Genomic DNA, 17,273 nt, shown 5'->3' on the forward strand with positions numbered 1-17,273 from the left:
CAGTTTTTCATATTAAGACTAATTTGTCAGTCAAGATATACAACCCCATTTCCACAGAAGTCCTGACGTACGGCTATGTGTGGGCTCAGAGCTCAGCTTGTGAGTTCCAGCCAAGAGGCTAAGAGACTCAGTTCAAGTGTTGGATTGTTCAGTGCCACACTTAAGTCTCACAAGCACTCACACACACTTTGTGGAAGTAAATGTTTGTTCACTGACGCATCCCGGCACACAGCCGTGGGTGCAATGATACAATTTTTCATAAGAAAAAAACATAAACACAATAGCAAAACATTGTGTTTTCTCCTGTAACACTGCCTTCCCAGGAGTGAAACAGTCCAATTGCCCCGAGTGTATTCAGCCCATTCTTATTCCAAGAGTGTCAAATACCTTTGTCACGCCCCTTGGCGTCTCACACAGACAGACAGAGTATTCTTTAGCGTCCATATGAGACGCACTGGGCTTTCAACTCACTTCAGTGCAAATGCTTTCATGGCAATATTAGACACCAGAGCAACTGGTCCAGTCTTTCAAGTTTAGGCAACGAAACTACTTGGTTAGATTTAGGAAAAGATTTTTCACTTTTGGTTTCTCGCAGGTGTCCTGGGTGAAAGTTGTGTGTTTGCTTGACCCATACATCCACCCCACCTTCCCCCGTTTGCGAATTTTCTTGCTCCATATGTTACATCACTTTGTTCTGAGCATTTTCTGCTGATGGGTTAATATCAGTTAGTCAAAAGCCTGGTACGCATAAGGTACTCTTTATTGTCTGTATGAGATCAATCAATATTCCTTTATTTGTCCCGCGAGGGGAAATTTCAGAAGATGATTCAGAAGATGATTCAGAGATGTCAAGGGGCGTGACAAATTGGCCGTATTTAATGCTTTGAGAAGGTGATCAGTCTCATGTGCAATTCCACCCTGGTGTGTGGGCTACTGTCAGCCACCCAGTGGCAGAGTTGTGCAGCCAAAAGACATTCCCAGCAATTCTGCGGTCTTAAAAGGGCTTCACTTTCCTCTATCTTTATGAAAGGAGAGTTGAAAAGCATGCATGCATCAAAATAGGTTTCATTACTTTCCAAGCACAGGCGGAGTCAGCCTGGGTGTCACAGGAGGAAATATTTGTCTGGTTAAAAGCCATATGAATAGTGCCATACAAGCAGAGGCTTGAGGCTTTCTATTCGTGGCCTTTCCTGGTCCCAAAGAAATGGGGAAAAGGTATACAACCCATCTTGAAAGTCTGTGCCTGAAACAAGTACTTCAGAACACACATGTTCACACTGGCTGACGTTTCGTGGGGAAAAGAGCATGTTAACACCGAGACATAACATTACCTTTCTAGGTCTGACATTGTGTTTGGTCATTTACTTGACCCGCCTGTCAGTTGAGAGAGCTTTTGGTAGTGTTTCTAATCCTAAAACAATTTCTTCCGTTACTTCAGGGGCATCATGACGGCTGGTGAGAATGGACATTACAACTGCAGTGGCCTACAGCACCTGTCAGGGAGCTCTGAATTCCTGACAGTTGCATAATCTAGTATGCAAACGGATATTGTAATATTCTCTCTGTTGCACAGTGACCCTCCCTCTTGGGCATATGTGCAGATAGTTCACCTCCCATCCAGAGCAGCTCACCCTATGGGCCTGGCCTGTGAGTGGTTTAACTATAGATGTACAGGGCTGTTACAGAGGGTCATTATTACAATGCAGGATGCCAGAACATCATTCACCAGGCCTCCTTATTGCTGTGAGTGGAGAGTGTTTGAGGATGGTGAGCTGAGTTGCAGGAAACTCCCTTTCAGTGTTCAGTTAGTGCAATTCTGTCCTTCCTGTAGTACTGAATTGACAAAGGGAAGGCATTTTGTACTGTGATGGTAAAAAGGTAGGCCAGCATCCCTTTGATTGTCAGTTTATGAAAGGTGCACAGAGACACCAGCTCCAGGCCAGTGTCACCCTCTTGGGATTTGACTGTAGTTCAGTTCTGAAGGTCCTCTCCATCCATTTTTGCCACTCCAATGCTTTCTCTAAAGGTGGCTTTGCTGTTGGTTTAAGTCACTGACAAACGTGTGAGTGATATTCACGCTCTGTGCATCCTGCTTGCATGTGGTTCATCCCTGGGAACCTTGGAGTGACCCTGAAGCCTAATACTGTTTTCATGCCAAAGGTGGTCAATCCTTGTTCACCAGTGGACCTGGCAGGTTTTCAGCTGGCGTCTTATGGGTCTACGAAACCACTCCAGTATGTGCTTTGCATACTTCTGTGGAGAGAGCAAGGGCCTTTAGGAGAGGGAACCAGCTGTTAGCAAGCTAAACGGTCATCACCCCACACATTTGCAAGGTTTTATAAGTTGGATGTCACATCTCCAAGCCTTGCTCATGCCATCCTGAGCCTGGGCTCCTTGATGGACTTGGCTAATCCACACTCTTCTGCATGAGGGAGGCTCGCAGACAGTCATTGAGATAAGATTATCTAGCATTATGGCATGAGTGAGATTTCTCACCAGACCGTCCCGTCCTTTCTTCCTGCTCAGGTGAGGTGAGAAGATGTGTGCTCCTTTCGAATGATGAGTGACTGCGTTGGTCATATATAAAGATGCTGGGCCCCGACACAAATCGATAATGACTGTGTGTCTGACAGAGGAGATCTCTGCTTCACAAAAAGGTTGCTGGGATGGAAGTAAACCACATTCCAGGTGACTTTTAGAGCTAGTGAAGGTCATCCCACTTAGCCTCGTGGCAGTAATCTGGTCATGATTAGTTAATTTTGTGAGAGAGATTTCCGGCTAGCCAAAGCAGAAAGATATTACCTGTGGCTAAAGCACAGCTCTTTTCACAGGAAGATGCACCTGACACCACACACACTTAAACATACTTTCCTATACACACACACAGGGCAAACCCACCCTTGAAGAATTAGATCCTTTCTCTCTCTTTTTTCTCTCTAATGATGCCATGACTAAAATGTTAATTACAGCTAAAAAGAGAAACGATTGCGAATATCAAACAGCAATTAGCATGTATCATCATCATCATTACCACCATTAGCCGCAGCACAAGATGGAGGATTATTTACCAAACGGTGGAATGCTCATCAGTTGCTTATTCAGGGCCTGAAATGTTTCACAGGCAGCATTAAAAACAAAAAAAAAAATTAAACAACAAAAAAAAAAATCTGCCCTCCTAAAATTTGCATAATTATTGTAGCTTAAAAAATTAACTATTGCGAGTCCTGGAGCATGATAGCAAGAGCACATTGTGCTCATTGGAAGATAGCTGTTATTTACACACAGATGCAAACGCAACAATCAGCCTATGACTGTGAATATATTCAGCGTCTCTCTTTTATGTTATACTATACTCAATAGACATACGAACACTCAATGAAACACACTATCCAGTTGGAAAACAGAAATAATGTGATCTTATTTTTTTCCCTCTTTCCATTGCCCTTTCCTCTCCCCGTCATGGCTCTATTCCTGCACTGATGAAATTTAAATCCTCCCCTAGGTGTCAATTGTCTGATCTGCACACCTGAGCACAGCCCAGTGGATTCTGGAAAATCTTTGGCTGGATAATCAGGATGGCTTCATTATCCTCCACTCAATCCATGTGAAACAAAACCGCTCCTCCCTTTTGCTCTCATTTGACTATATTGTGTTCAAACATGAAAGGTCAGTCCACACTTATGACACCCAGAGGACAGCTATTAAGCTCAAAATTCAGATTCTTGACATTGGATTGCTTTGGCAATCACAATTTTTCTTCTGTGCTTCCCTCCCTTCGCATTATCTCCCTATTTTTTACCTTTGTGATGGACCATGCAAATAAAGTATGTTGCCGATGGGTTTGCAGTGGAGTTAGTTGAAAGCCTGGTGCACAGGGGGGAGTCAGCCAGGTGTTACAGGAGGAAATATTTGTCTTGTTAAAAGCCATACGAATAGTGCCAGACGAGCAGACACAAGATGGTTTCTACTTAAGGTATTTCCTAGTCCCAAAGAATAAAACAGTATACAGTTCATCCTGGATCTGGATGCCTTAAACAAGTATCTCACGACACATATGCTCAAACTGGCTGAGGTTATGTGGTCAACTGGGAAAACAGCATGTTAACACAGAGACATAATGTTGCCTTTCTGGGTCTGACATTGTATTTGGCCATGACCTGGGCTGTCAGTTGAGGGAGCAGATGCATTCAGGACTTGCACTTTACCACTGGAAATGGATGCCTTGACAGGAAAGTTGTGACAATTGATGCAAGGCTATTGGTGTGTTTGAGGGCACAATAGTGAACAGGGTTTGGAGCATGCATCTCCAATACACCTATAACAACTATTTGGAGCTATGAGCTGTTTCTCACCCAAAAACACTTTCTTGCGTTACTTCAGGGGCATCATGTGCTAGTGAGATTGGACAATACACCCGGTGGCCTATAGCAACTGTCAGGGAGGTCTGAGTTCCTGACAGCTGCACACTCTGGCATGCAAACTGATATTGAGGAGTGATGATTATCTTCTCTCTGTACTGTTGCAAAAAATTAAAAACACAAATGTCCACCTTCTGATTGCTAAGCTATGAAAATCTACAAGTCACTGTAAATGACTCCGGAACCACAGAGCTTGACTGACTTCGTCAAAGCAAGAGTGAACAACACGCTGGTCTCACTCAGTCCATAGCTGACCAAGCCATTTTTAGTTCAAGATCACTTTCGACCACATGGCAAGTCATGTGATGAGTACAACAAAATACTTTCCCTGAAAATATTTATATAGTTGTGACTAACACATTTTGGGGAACATCATCGTTGTCAAGTGAATTACATTCATTGTCAACATTTTTCTCAGAAGTCATAGGGAGGTGGTCAGGCTAGAAGTTGGGCATACAATGCAAAGGACTATGACATCAGAGACAATGGTTCAGTTCCTGCATCACATGTGTAGTTAGGTTAAGGCTGCTAAAAAACTTTGGTTAGCATAGGTTAGGGAAGGATCCTCATCTTGGTGAAATTAATGATGTAAAATGTGTCCTTATCTGAAAAGCATTTTTCTTCCCAGTTTCCAAACTTTCCAAATGCAGTGTCATCACAACTGCATATTTTTTCATGCATAGAATCTCCACTTTGCACAAGGAAACTAGCCTACAAGTGTGTCATATAAAGCCACCAGTATTTACCATACTACCACAGCCATCAATCCTTTATCATCAGTTTATGCCTGATCTAACCATTCAGAAATTCATCCATACATTCATCAAGCAGTCCTCTTTTGCATTCCCACTCCTTCCTTCCACTCTCTCTATCCAATTTCTTACTTACCTTGTTGTACAAAGGAACCGTACACAAACCACATGGAATTGTACAGTGTAGTCGAGGACACAGATCCCATGGGGAGCCGGGGTGGGTTGAGCCAGTTGAGCAAGTACACCAGGATGCCAATGAGGAGCACGGTGCCAGCAATGCACGCCCACAGTGACAGGTCAAAGGGTGCCAGGCAGGCAAACATGTCCACAGTGCGTTCGGCCTTGCGCAGCAGAACACCCACAGAATAATCCATGTAGCGCGTGGTGAAGTCCACGACGCTCTCTCGCTCAGGCGTGATGGTCAGGGCTGAAAGTCCCACATCGGCTCGCTGCAAGAGGCGGAGGGTAAGAGAGGAATATGAAGTATCAACACTGTGAAAATGTGTAGGTGAGGAGCACAGCTTAAAAATGCGGACTTTTGTACCCAGAGATAGGTAAGTGCTTTATGTCCCACCATCTAGATTGATGGATTAAAACGCTCAATACAAAGAAACTTTACAAGGACTTGGAAACATGTGAGCCACTAGTAGATAAGCAAAAAGCCTTTTCTGAGAACAGAACTTTCCTTGACAATACAAAGTTTTTTGTCCAAAGTAAATGCAAAAATAGCATTAGTTAGATGTGTTCTATTTCGTTACAAGACTTTCAAAAAAAGTTGCCCTAGCACACATGTATACAGACAAATGCGTAGGAGATGAAGCCATGGTTCAAAGAATCAGCTCCTGCATGCTGTCAACACTCTGAATACAGATAATACATTTTTCCTCACATAGACTGACAATGATCTTCAAAGTATCTTAAATATTTTGTGTTTCTTTACAGGTAAATAGAATCTGACTGACTGACTGCTAAACAAAGAGAAAACTAAGGTAAGAAAGAAGTGCATTCCAAAAAGTAAGCATGTGCGGATACTCTCATTATGTGCATTATGCTCCATTTTGCTTCTGTACTGCACACAAGTATGTAAGTACTGTCTTGTCATCCCACTGAGAGCCCAGCATGGTCAAGGCATCTTTGATGCATGACTTCAAATCATTCATTCATTACTCATTCACTGATCTGCATTTGTGTCAGTATGCCTCCACAAACATTTAAACCGTTTCTCATCACTCGGAATTCTTGGAATTTTTAAGAAACAACTAATTATTGCTTTAATTATTTACGTGTAAAGACTTTAAGCAGAAAAAAAGCTTTCAGTGAGTATGCCAAGAAAAATGGGCTGAGCTCAGCTTAAATGTGGAAACAATGATGGCTAATTAAAATGTTTTCAGTCCCCAGTGCTTGGCTAGCAGCTGTAGACATCTGCTTGTACCATAACAAGGATTTAAGATGCTGTTGTGAGCGTGTGCATTTGTGTTTGAAATCCGTACTGTGCGAGAGATTGCACATTTTATGAACTTGGTTGATAATGATATTTTCTTTGTTGCTAGAAACAACTGACAGTAGCAAGTTAGGTGATTCTGTCGGCAAATGCTAAGCCCCACAGCCACTGCACACACACACTTGCATGCTTACCCACCGCACACCACATTCATATCCCCACATGCACACATAGACAAAACAAACAAAAATTTTAATCCACTGTGGGCAAAAAAAATCTGCTAATTTCACAGTCGAGTGAGGAAACAAAATGCTTAAATGTGCAGAAATTGTCACTTACACTGCATAAGAAGAATATTGGGATAAACCCTGCAGGATGCCTGTTGGTTGAGACAACATGACGATATGCATGCAAGTGTGAGTGTGTGTGTGTCTGTGTGTGTCTGTGTGTGTGTGTATGAGTAGAGATGAACTGCCATGCTGACTGCTGTGGTCAGTCAACAGGGAAACTTCCAGAGGGCATTCTGGGTAATAATTATGTGGAATAATTGGGTTTTGGAGAGATAAACCTTGCTGCTGACTGATGAGGAAAACAAAATTATTTGCATGTTCAGTTTATTCACAACCCATGCGTGTCTGTGTACACATAAATATGCATTGTGCTTGAAGCATTCCTCTATCATTTTGTGAGCTGTTTGTGCTGGAGGGGAGTACAAAGGCTGAACACATGCACAAGTATACAAGGTCAAGGGAAGGAGAACAGTCTCAAGTCTGACATGGAGCAAAAAGAGGATAATGAAGTAAAGGCGAGGAAGACTTGTGGGGAAACACTGTTGAGAACATAAAAACATCCTTGACCTATGGAGAGTAAATAAAATCTGCAGCAGCTTAGTACAATTCAGGAAGGACACCAAAGAGCATGTGCACACATGCCGATGAGCATGCACTCACACAAACACATAAACACAGTGGGAAACGTAATTAAGACCAGCTTAGTTTTTGTTGCTGTAACAGATAATCTACTTCCTCAAACAGTAGGTTTGTTTCCTTTGTTGAATTAACATCTCAAAGCGTGCTCTATTTCGCTCAAGGGATATCTCGCATCACGACGGCCTTGTATGTGAGAGATGTTGAATGGCTTATTACCTGGCTGCACTGACCTCTATCAGTTGAAAGTCTGAACTCTGACCACACCTTAAATTAGCTGGGTCCAAGTTCATTATACATTTTCAAAGTGGTGTAGGTATTCATTAGTCTTGTAGGCAATAAATTCTAAGTTTGTTTCAGGATGCGATATATTTTGTCTTCCCTCCATTTGGCAGAGTAAGAAAATAAAATTCCACAGAACAATTTAATTGCTACAGTGACAGCGACTAAAGTTTTGGCAAATGTACTTAAACTAACTTAACTCACTTACTTTGGGATTAAATGAAAAAAAATGTTGTTATTGCTGGCTTGATCTTGACGTATCCCATTTTAGGAATCTATAAATTATTTTGTGGACAAAGGAATGGCGTGACTGTGAGAAACTGAGGTGAGCTCAAGGCTTATTGCTGGCGGGCCACCACATGACAACACTCGATGAATGTTTTAAGGAATCAAGGCCCCACAGGAACAGAGAAGGTCTGAGTTATTTGGTTTATTCAGATGCTTCTTGTAATGTTTCCATGTGTTTGCTTAGCAATTGTCTCCATAGCAAATAAAATCTCATCTGCCTTTTCCTCAGAAAAGGATAAAGTATGACCACGAGTTCAAAAACCCTGCATGTGCTGGGAGTTCTTTAAGTTCTCATGGAGATATTAATCCCAAAATGTTTGACTGACTGTGGATTGATAATTTCAACATACTCAGGACCTTGACAAAATGATCTTCAATATTCAGAGCTATTTGTCAATGCTACTATAAAAGCTGCCAATGTCTGTGTTGGGATGCGTCTACAGCATGTTGGACAACAGAGAGGTTTGGAATCTAAACTGAAGACAACCTGGGAGCACAAAAGATTGATTTGCGAGTTCAGCAGCAGTGAAATTCATACACTGTGCTAATGGACTACAAAGGTGGTGCTCCCTCACGTAGCCTGTATACTACAGCTGCTGTGCTGTGGTTAAAGTGCATCCAACTGCATCAAGTTATTGCCCTCAAGCTACAGACCTCGCTCCAAATTTATAGCTTCACACTCTCTTGAGAAACAGCATCGCTGGTTTTCCATTTTTCATTGAGGAAGTTCAAGTGTCTGTCAGCAGTTATACAACAAGTACTTGAAGATACTTGAAGCTAGTCAAATTATTACAAAGTTGCTGTGTTTTCGCCAATATGTAATATAGCATCTCTGAACCTTTGAGGTCAGCGCCTCTCGAGTCCACTTCTGACTACATGCTGCAGTGGAAAGTGTCTGAATTTCTCTCTTCAATTTTAAGAAGTTTAAACTAATTAAATTAATTAGCCTATTTCAAATATTTGCTTTTGTGACATGATTCTAGAGGGAATGCTGAGATGGGACTTGAGAATGTGCAGGATCAACCTGAGGGAGGTTATAGTCCTACTTAGCGAAAGCGATGGGTAAGAGATGTGCCTGCATAGCTCTCCTTGTGTATTGGTATAGTGTGTGTGCGCAAATAGGTAAAGTATGCCCCTCTGCATATTCTCTCTGCTGAGTAAATCCTCATTTATCCAACCCATGTCATTGTTCTTGAATATTCAAATGTATTGTTCTTGTATTGTAAGTGCGTGTTTGCGCATGTATGTAGATTATTTTCTACTCACCTTGAAGACCAATTCACCCATCAGTCCGTTCCACTGACCGTCAGGCTGCAGGCTGCCGTATTTGTGGTCTGGGGCGACGTAGATCTCGTATTTAAAGCCCAGATAGTTGGACAGAGCATCCAGAACGTCAATGGAATAGCCCTGGTACTTCTTCGGTTTTCCCAGGACATTCTCTGACACCATTACAAACGGCTCCTCCTGGAGAGCGAAGATCAATCAGTGTGTCAGTAAGTCAGTCAAGCAGCCAATCAATGCACAAATCATTCAAGCATTAAATCATTCAATTATGTAAGGAGCCATTACACCACCAGAGATGCTCACCCTAAAGGTTGGGGGAATGTCTGAGAGAGCCTGCATTACACGCAGTACAGAAAGGTCATTTTCAACACAGTCTTATTCACACTGCTAGTGTAATTGTAAGTAAGTTCACAACCATCCCTCTGGAGTTTACATTGTAAAAAACAATCCGTGAGGTTGAATATATTTCTATCCACTTACAAAATCAAAGTCTTTTATGTTTTGCATCTTTTGGACTGCTTTGCAGCCGTGTTCTTCTTCCCTTTTACTGACGCATTACTACCTGTGAAAGCCATCTAACCGCCCCCAACTCTTTGTATGCAGTACCATCCTGTGGGGTTGTGTGCAAATGGGATTTGTCACCCCTCTGAAATGTGAAATGTCACAGCAGGGGTGAAATCCCATCCTGTGGGTGAAATGTGTATCACACCCCCCCTTACACGACATGCATGTGCATCCTCATTCCCTGATAGAATATGAGATGCAAGGGGAGTCATTAAAACACTGCTCTACAGTGCCTCCAGTGGCCAAAAACTTGACAGGGTGATGAGCAGTTACTACACTCTACATAAATAATAACTGGAAACTACAGAACACTAAATACCACTGGTAGCACATTTTTCTTTTAACCAGTATAATAAGAAAGAGCACAGAGTACAAAAGAATCAGTGCTGTGGCCAGAAATAATTCTGCCTTCTGTTGTTGCTGTAAAGGCAAACCAGATGCTGACAAATGTACTGAAAAAGATACAACTTGCTGTAGTTAATATCTGTCCATGTGTTTAAATTCTTAGCTACCGTAAGCACTTTCTATTTTTTTTTTTTTCTGTTTGGGATTTCAGGAGAAACACAGCAAGAATCCCCCGATCTTGTTTTGGCTAGGCTCCCAAAGTTCCTGACTCAGCTCTCTTTTCATTCACAGGGGGAACCGTGTTTAGTAATTTATTTAAAACATGAGCTATTTAACATTTTGAAGTGAATTAAAATGTTGGAAATCAATAATCGCATCATGCAATTCAGCAGATGTGTTTTTTATTGGTTCATTTTTAAATGCAGTTGGGACGGCTGAACCTCTTGTCTATCGATATCACCATGGCATTTAAAGGGCAGCTTCCTGTTGAGGTTAAATGACATCCAACAAAGCTGGCATTTTAGCCAATTAAGTGAACACAGCACAAGGAGAAACAAGGAGAGCAGGAAGCTAGTGGGATGTTTACTTTGTTTTCACTGTGCTTGGACTGAACGTTTCATCGGGGTGTTTTCTCTTCACCTCTTGTCTATTTCATGGCCCAACCTCCTTCTCCCCCTCTCACTTCTCTTTTTCTCTCTTCTTTAATAAATCCCTATTGATGAGTGAAATGTTTTAGGCCAATATGTCTTGCAGATTTATGAGGGTCTGTGTGTTATTGACTGAATACTGGCTGCACATTAAGCACACACATCCAGACGCACACACACACACACACACACACACACACACACACATACACACACACGCAGGCTATGCTACGCATTAACTTGGCTGTTTCTAATCCTTGCTAGCTGCTGCTGTTCAATAAGCTATTAGGCAGTGAGTGGACATGCATGCCAAGTCCCTCTCTCCCCACAAGCATCCATCAATCAAGGTAGGAACACCCACAAGCACACACACCCAAAGATACTGAATTACTCCCCAAGTACCACTGATTGCTTCCCTATGTGGGTACCTTCATAAACAAACATAAACACTGAGGGGGAAACCCTGCTGTACTCTGGAACAATAATACAGTCGGCCATTTGCCCAGGCCTTAATGCTTCCAAAAGGTGAATGTTCACATTAGAAGCTCATTTCCAAGGTAAATCATGCATTACATAGCTATAATGGTGTTTCTTTAATTTAATTGGTACTGGAGAGGACAGCATGGAATTTAGATATCAAGGTTTCATTATCAAGCAGCATACAGGTTGAAAGAATATTTATATGTGCTCAAAGTTGTATAAGTGTATCCAGGTCGTTGTTCATGGCACATTCTATATCTGAAGAGTTGGACAAAAGAAGTCTTAAGAAATCTAATAAGCTGGACAACTTGTACTCAGGTGATGTTACATCTTTATCAAGCAATGAAAGAGGAAAAAGACAAAGACCAATTCTGCCGCAAAGACATGTTTGATGTGTCTTGTCAAGATGGAAATTTGGGTTTTACAAAGTAAAGAAAAGTAGTGATGCATATTGGTTTCACTTGGCACAAACGACAGCATATTGATTGAAAAATTGAGCTGTTCCTTAAAAAACTGGAAAGATTCTCATTTCAAAAAACACTCAACTCATCCCTCCTCCCTTTTCCCCATTTCCATTTCCTCTCCATGTTTTCAAAATAAGATTACAGCTCATGTTCATTGATTGCTTTCCAATTTCCAACACACACGCATGCACACAAATCCATACTATGTACATGCATGTAGATCCATACACACATGCCCACCCACATGAGCTTGCAAGCGAACCGTTTAACACGCAACCAATAGCAGCAGAAAATCAATAAAAGGCAAGAAACTGTGCATGTGCAACTGTGTGTAGGTGTGCGTATGTGGGTGTGGGAGTGTTTGAGAGTACTGAGAGAATGTTTGGAAGGTAAAGGACTGGGAGAACAGAATATATAAAAGCACCTCGTGTCTCTCTAGTGTCTCAAAGCAAACCCACGGTTTCAGCTTAGCTCACTGTTCTCTGGCAAGGGCACAGGTTGTTTGACACAGATGTCATTTCAAGTTGGCTGTGCAATACATGCTAGTTCTCCCCTTCACTTAGACATCAACATGAACCACTCCTACACATGACTACATGAATGCAGTGCTTGCTGGACCATCACTGGTCGTTTCTGCTTTTTATCTCCACTGGGTGTAAGCCTGGAAGATATCATGCGTTTGGTCGTGTGTGTGTGTGTGTGTGTGTGTTTGCGCGTGTGCGTGTGTGTGTCTCGCTTTCGAATGGACCCATCAGCCTAATATTTTCAGTGTGCAGGTATGCCTGTATGTTCAAGGACCTCTCATAGACACCGTGATTCACAGTGTTTGAAAAATCTGTTTTATGAGCTGCTCTGTTTTATACCACTGTTATACACTGCTGAGTCCTCACTCCTCTTAACTGGTCGGTTGGGACTGCAAATGATCAACAGCTGCTTCAGTTTGGAATCTTGTTTCCTTTCAGCCATAGGTCATGTTAAAAAAAAGTCAAGTCAAAAAATCAACAAACGCCCCTTTTTGTTATTTGTGCCACCATCTTAACTATATGCCTGGTGGAGATCTGCAACTCTATTGAGAGCAATCTCCTAATTTCACTTGGTAAAACATGGCGGCTGTTGGGGAAACACTGTCAAATCTCTGTGAAACTATCCAGCCAAATCATTTCTTAAAAGAAATCTTAAGTAAAAGATATAAGCCATACAGTTTTCTAAAATCTGGTTTCAGGAGTTGTTCAGGTTTTGACTTTTGAGAGGCAACAAGTCATGTAATCATCTGAACATTTCCTATAGCTCACCGGCTGCTCTGGCTTTGAGCTGCCGGGTTCAATCGATACTCAGTCGATGTTTTCCAGACTAAAATCTTGTAACAAAAAATTACCTTGTGAGATGTAGTCTGGCTTTGTGATGCTAATCTGTCTCTCTCTCTCCTGTCTCTTTTCTCTCTCTGTCATTATTTTGCAGTCCCTTCCTTTCCCCCTGGCACCCACCAGCTGTGATATACACCATTTGGCATCTTTCCACACTGCAACGTCTCCCAGTTCCCCTAAACATATGTCTGAGACACCTCTTCTCTCTCCATCCATCCATCCATCCATCCATCTAGCATACAACACTTGTCATCCTTGCAATATCATCTAACCTCCCTCTATATCCAGCAATCCCTCTCTCTGTCTTTCCAATATTGCTCCCATCTCCCACCCCCCTCCTCCTCCCTCCTCTACACTAATGACACTAACAAGTTCATCCCCTGTCTCCTCTTGACTGGAAGTACCACATGTGGTTTCAGTGCTGCTCGGGTTCTTTTGGAGACATGACTGGGATCAGGAACAGCAATTTTCAACAAAGCTAATGTAATGGTTTTTGGAGCATCCTCTGAGGGAATGCTGGGAATGACAGTCATGTGGTGAATTGCAGCAGTGAGCAGTTTCAAAACACTCTGTGGCTTTGTCTGTGAAATTGGTGTAAAATGTATTTTTGAAAAGCTCTGCCAGCCTCTTTAGAAGATTAGATTTCATATTGTTATGAAAACGAATATTTGTACCGTCTCTGTTGGACAAGGAGTGAAGACATATGATGCAAATGACAGAGAAGCCATCCAGATTGGAACTCAACAGCTACATCTTGAACTTTGTGACATATGATTTATGGACGTAGATGTGCACTGCAGATTTTGCTCTTCATCAATCACTTTCAACATTTCAACAGGTCCAATATTTTTTATCAACTGGAACACACTACTGTTGTTAAAGTCTCTGCTGTATCCTGCATGCTGTCACTGGTAAAATTGAACTTTTTGGGGTGTCCCCATGGTTTAGGGATTAAGATAGAGACCATGAACTGCAATGTCCCCAGGACCTTTGATGCATTTCTCTCATTTTCTGTCATCTCTCTACTTTTGCTATCTAATAAATCTAAAAAAAAAACAAAAAAAAAAAACCTTTTTAACAGGGGTAGAAACTTCAAGCGTCATATTGTTCCTTCTACCAGGCCTCACTGTGATACGGCACATTTTTAATTGTAGTATGAATTTGTCTATAATTAAATTTGTGGTTCCTGTGTGCTTTATCATCCTCCAAAGTAAAACTTTAGGTTCATTTGGGGAAAACACTGTAAGCGCTCTTTCATTATCTCCAAAAATGTGAACTCGAGTTAAAAAGGGACATTTTCTGCCTTCGGCTGCATATTTGGGCTGCAGTAGCTACAGTCACAGCTTGCTACTCATAAATGTGGAGTAAAACCAAGGAAATGTGGGTGCACCCTTGAAAAAAATTAAGGAGCACAGAAAAAAAAAAAAAAAATAGCGAAGATGAAAACTCAGCTGGCAAGATGAATCAAACTAAATTGGGAACATGCGCAAGTCAGTGAGGGGTAATTTATAGCCGCTCTGATTTTGCACCTTCAGAGTATTACATCTAAAAACATCATGTTCCTGTCTAGAACACATCATTTTAATGTGACTGTTTAAAGGCTTCAAATTAAATTCCCAGTTGCAAAATATCAATTTCAATCACATTTGTGACCAATATGGTTACACTACTGAGCCCTGCAGAGGGGCATCAACACATAATTATAGTGATGCGGCCATCCCTTGGTAACATCCATTTAATAATCAATACAGTTCCAGCAAATCAATAGCATTGATTGAGAGTCATTGGCCCTAATAGTGGTATGATCTCATTGCCAATTAACTAATCGATAACTGGTCAGCAGTCTGAATGACAGAACACAATGAACACATTCCATTACAGGTTAATGTTTGTGTGTGTATTCACACACATGCTTTCTTCTGCATGTCACAGGGCAAGAGTCACTAAGCATGGTACTGTGTGAGACCATTGCACCGTACAGACAGAAAACAGTTATATCAGAGTAGAAACAGCCCAGGGCAACCCAGAACAATCTGTTCCAAAGGTCCCCTCAGAAACCGCACATCATGCACACACACTTAGACACAAAAACACACAATCAGGATGTGCCTTTCAACCATTCTCGCATAAAACGAAAACAGCACATCCGGGCAGCACCCAGCAAATTTCACACTACTTCTATCTATTTCTGTCTCCAGGCCCTCACAGGGCATCAGTCACAGCCAGAGGTACACAACATGAAGGGTAGAAAGAACAAGGGAACACGGAAGAGAAATGTGCACATACATTACACCTACAGGAGCGACCCTACACTGATGATGGGAAAAAGGGTGATATTCAAAAACACAATCCATATTCTTCTTCCCTTTAAAGATGATGAAAATCAAAGACTGGGGAAAAAAAACAAAGAGAAAGAAAAAGGGATAGCCACAAAGATGTCTCGCATTATCTCTTTCTTCTCTGCTCCTCACTTCAAAGATGGGATATGAAGAATTTACAGCAGTGAATCTTTAAAGCACTCATGGGATGTACTCAAATCGATGCTGCAGGCAAGACAGACCGAGCTGGAGTCTCACTATCATCAAGACTCCAACGGTCTCTCTTATCTAGCCGTCAAGTGTCAAAATGGAGGCTAATGAAATGATGACAGCTTGGTCCATTACTAAGCTCACCTTGTTACATTTTATTTGTTTCACCTTCTCTGACTTTTCTCTTTTCTCAACACTTTGTCTCATAAATGTTTGTCTGCCATTTTTATCCCTCACACGAGCCCTCAATCTGTCCCTCCGTACATCTCCACAGAGACAGTTGAGTGATGGGCGGAAAACTAGACAAAAAGACGGATTTACAATAGAGCAAAAGGTTGAAGTCTGACATGCCAGCGCCAGTCACCACAGTCTGTCTTTGATTCTTCTGGGTGAACCGCAGGACAATTTTCAAACAGGGAGCGCTGAAACAGGACTTTTTTTCTTTTTTTACGTACTTGTAAATCACAGGAAAATAAAAAAAAAACACAGTGGTCAGCTATACTCACCAGAACAGTGACAACTCGTAGCACCACACCTCTCATGTTATTTTCCAGTTTCCTGTCGGTCAGAGTGCCGTTCAAGCCATGGACTGGGTCCCACGTTGCCAGCTGCAATGTGCACACACAGAAACATACAAAACAGTCAGATTGGCAGGCATGGTGGATGCTGCGATGGGTTTACCACAGTTTCAGTATGTCAAATTATCTTGCTGAACACTCAAAGGTTTATCCCTGATGTACTGTATCTGTGAAAATGATGGCGACTTTCTTTCATTCAAATCTGCTTTATGAATCTGACCCTGACTTGCGTCATGAACTTCCAGTCTTTTCCCCCAGACCACATTATTTCAGTCCCCAACCCGATTTTCTTCATCTATGCACTGCCCTCTGCTTTCAATAAAATAGTTTTTTAGCTTCAAAGATCAAACTAGCCTGGTTTCCCTGTAGAGAGCGAGGCAGTGGGGGAAAAAAAGAGGTGATTTAGCTGTCTGCTATCCAAAGACAAACACACACCACAACCACACACTCACACCGTAATACACACAAAATTGCACGCCGTGATTCGTGCTTAGAAGAAAACACAAACGCACCAGAGAGAAGCAGAGGGCATACTGCAGAGGGAAATATGGGATAATCCATTTTTCTAAAGCCTGAAGTTACTGCTGAATTTGCAATTCTCTGCCAATTCTGATCAATTCCCTTTTGGGACTGATACTTACAATAAAGCTTAGCTAAAGTGGTTGCTTTTTCACGCCCTGCCATTTAGTAAACATTTCATATCCTGTTTGAAGTATTGTTGACAGAACAAAAAGCAACAGTTTAACTCCTCTGGTAGGATTACTTTCCTTAGCGCAGTCAGGAGCAGGTGTTTGCATTAGAGGCAACTACCGCCTGATTTCACTGTTCATACCTTTTCTCGGGGTGTTTGATTGACATCTCCATAAACTCTACTCTTGCAGTGGGACAATTTTCAGCTTTCTTCTTTGTACA

At 41.8% G+C, this 17,273-nt stretch overlaps 1 protein-coding gene across 4 annotated transcripts in view; it reads right to left on the reverse strand.

Annotated features, from left to right (window-relative positions):
* grid2 (glutamate receptor, ionotropic, delta 2) overlaps nt 1–17,273 on the reverse strand; it is a 468,077-nt gene that overhangs the window by 95,271 nt on the left and 355,533 nt on the right. For all 4 annotated transcript variants that reach the window (XR_013077212.1, XM_076731585.1, XM_076731586.1 and 1 more), the window contains exons 9-11: nt 16,290–16,391; nt 9,374–9,571; nt 5,307–5,619 (exon numbers count right to left, since the gene is read on the reverse strand). Coding sequence is in view for 3 of the 4 variants with exons in the window: in XM_076731585.1 (XP_076587700.1) it covers nt 5,307–5,619; nt 9,374–9,571; nt 16,290–16,391 (613 nt within the window). In the remaining variant the exon portion in view is untranslated. The remainder of the gene's footprint in view (nt 1–5,306; nt 5,620–9,373; nt 9,572–16,289; nt 16,392–17,273) is intronic.

Source organism: Chaetodon auriga, chromosome 5 (genome assembly GCF_051107435.1).
Source record: "Chaetodon auriga isolate fChaAug3 chromosome 5, fChaAug3.hap1, whole genome shotgun sequence".
NCBI lineage: Eukaryota > Metazoa > Chordata > Actinopteri > Chaetodontiformes > Chaetodontidae > Chaetodon > Chaetodon auriga.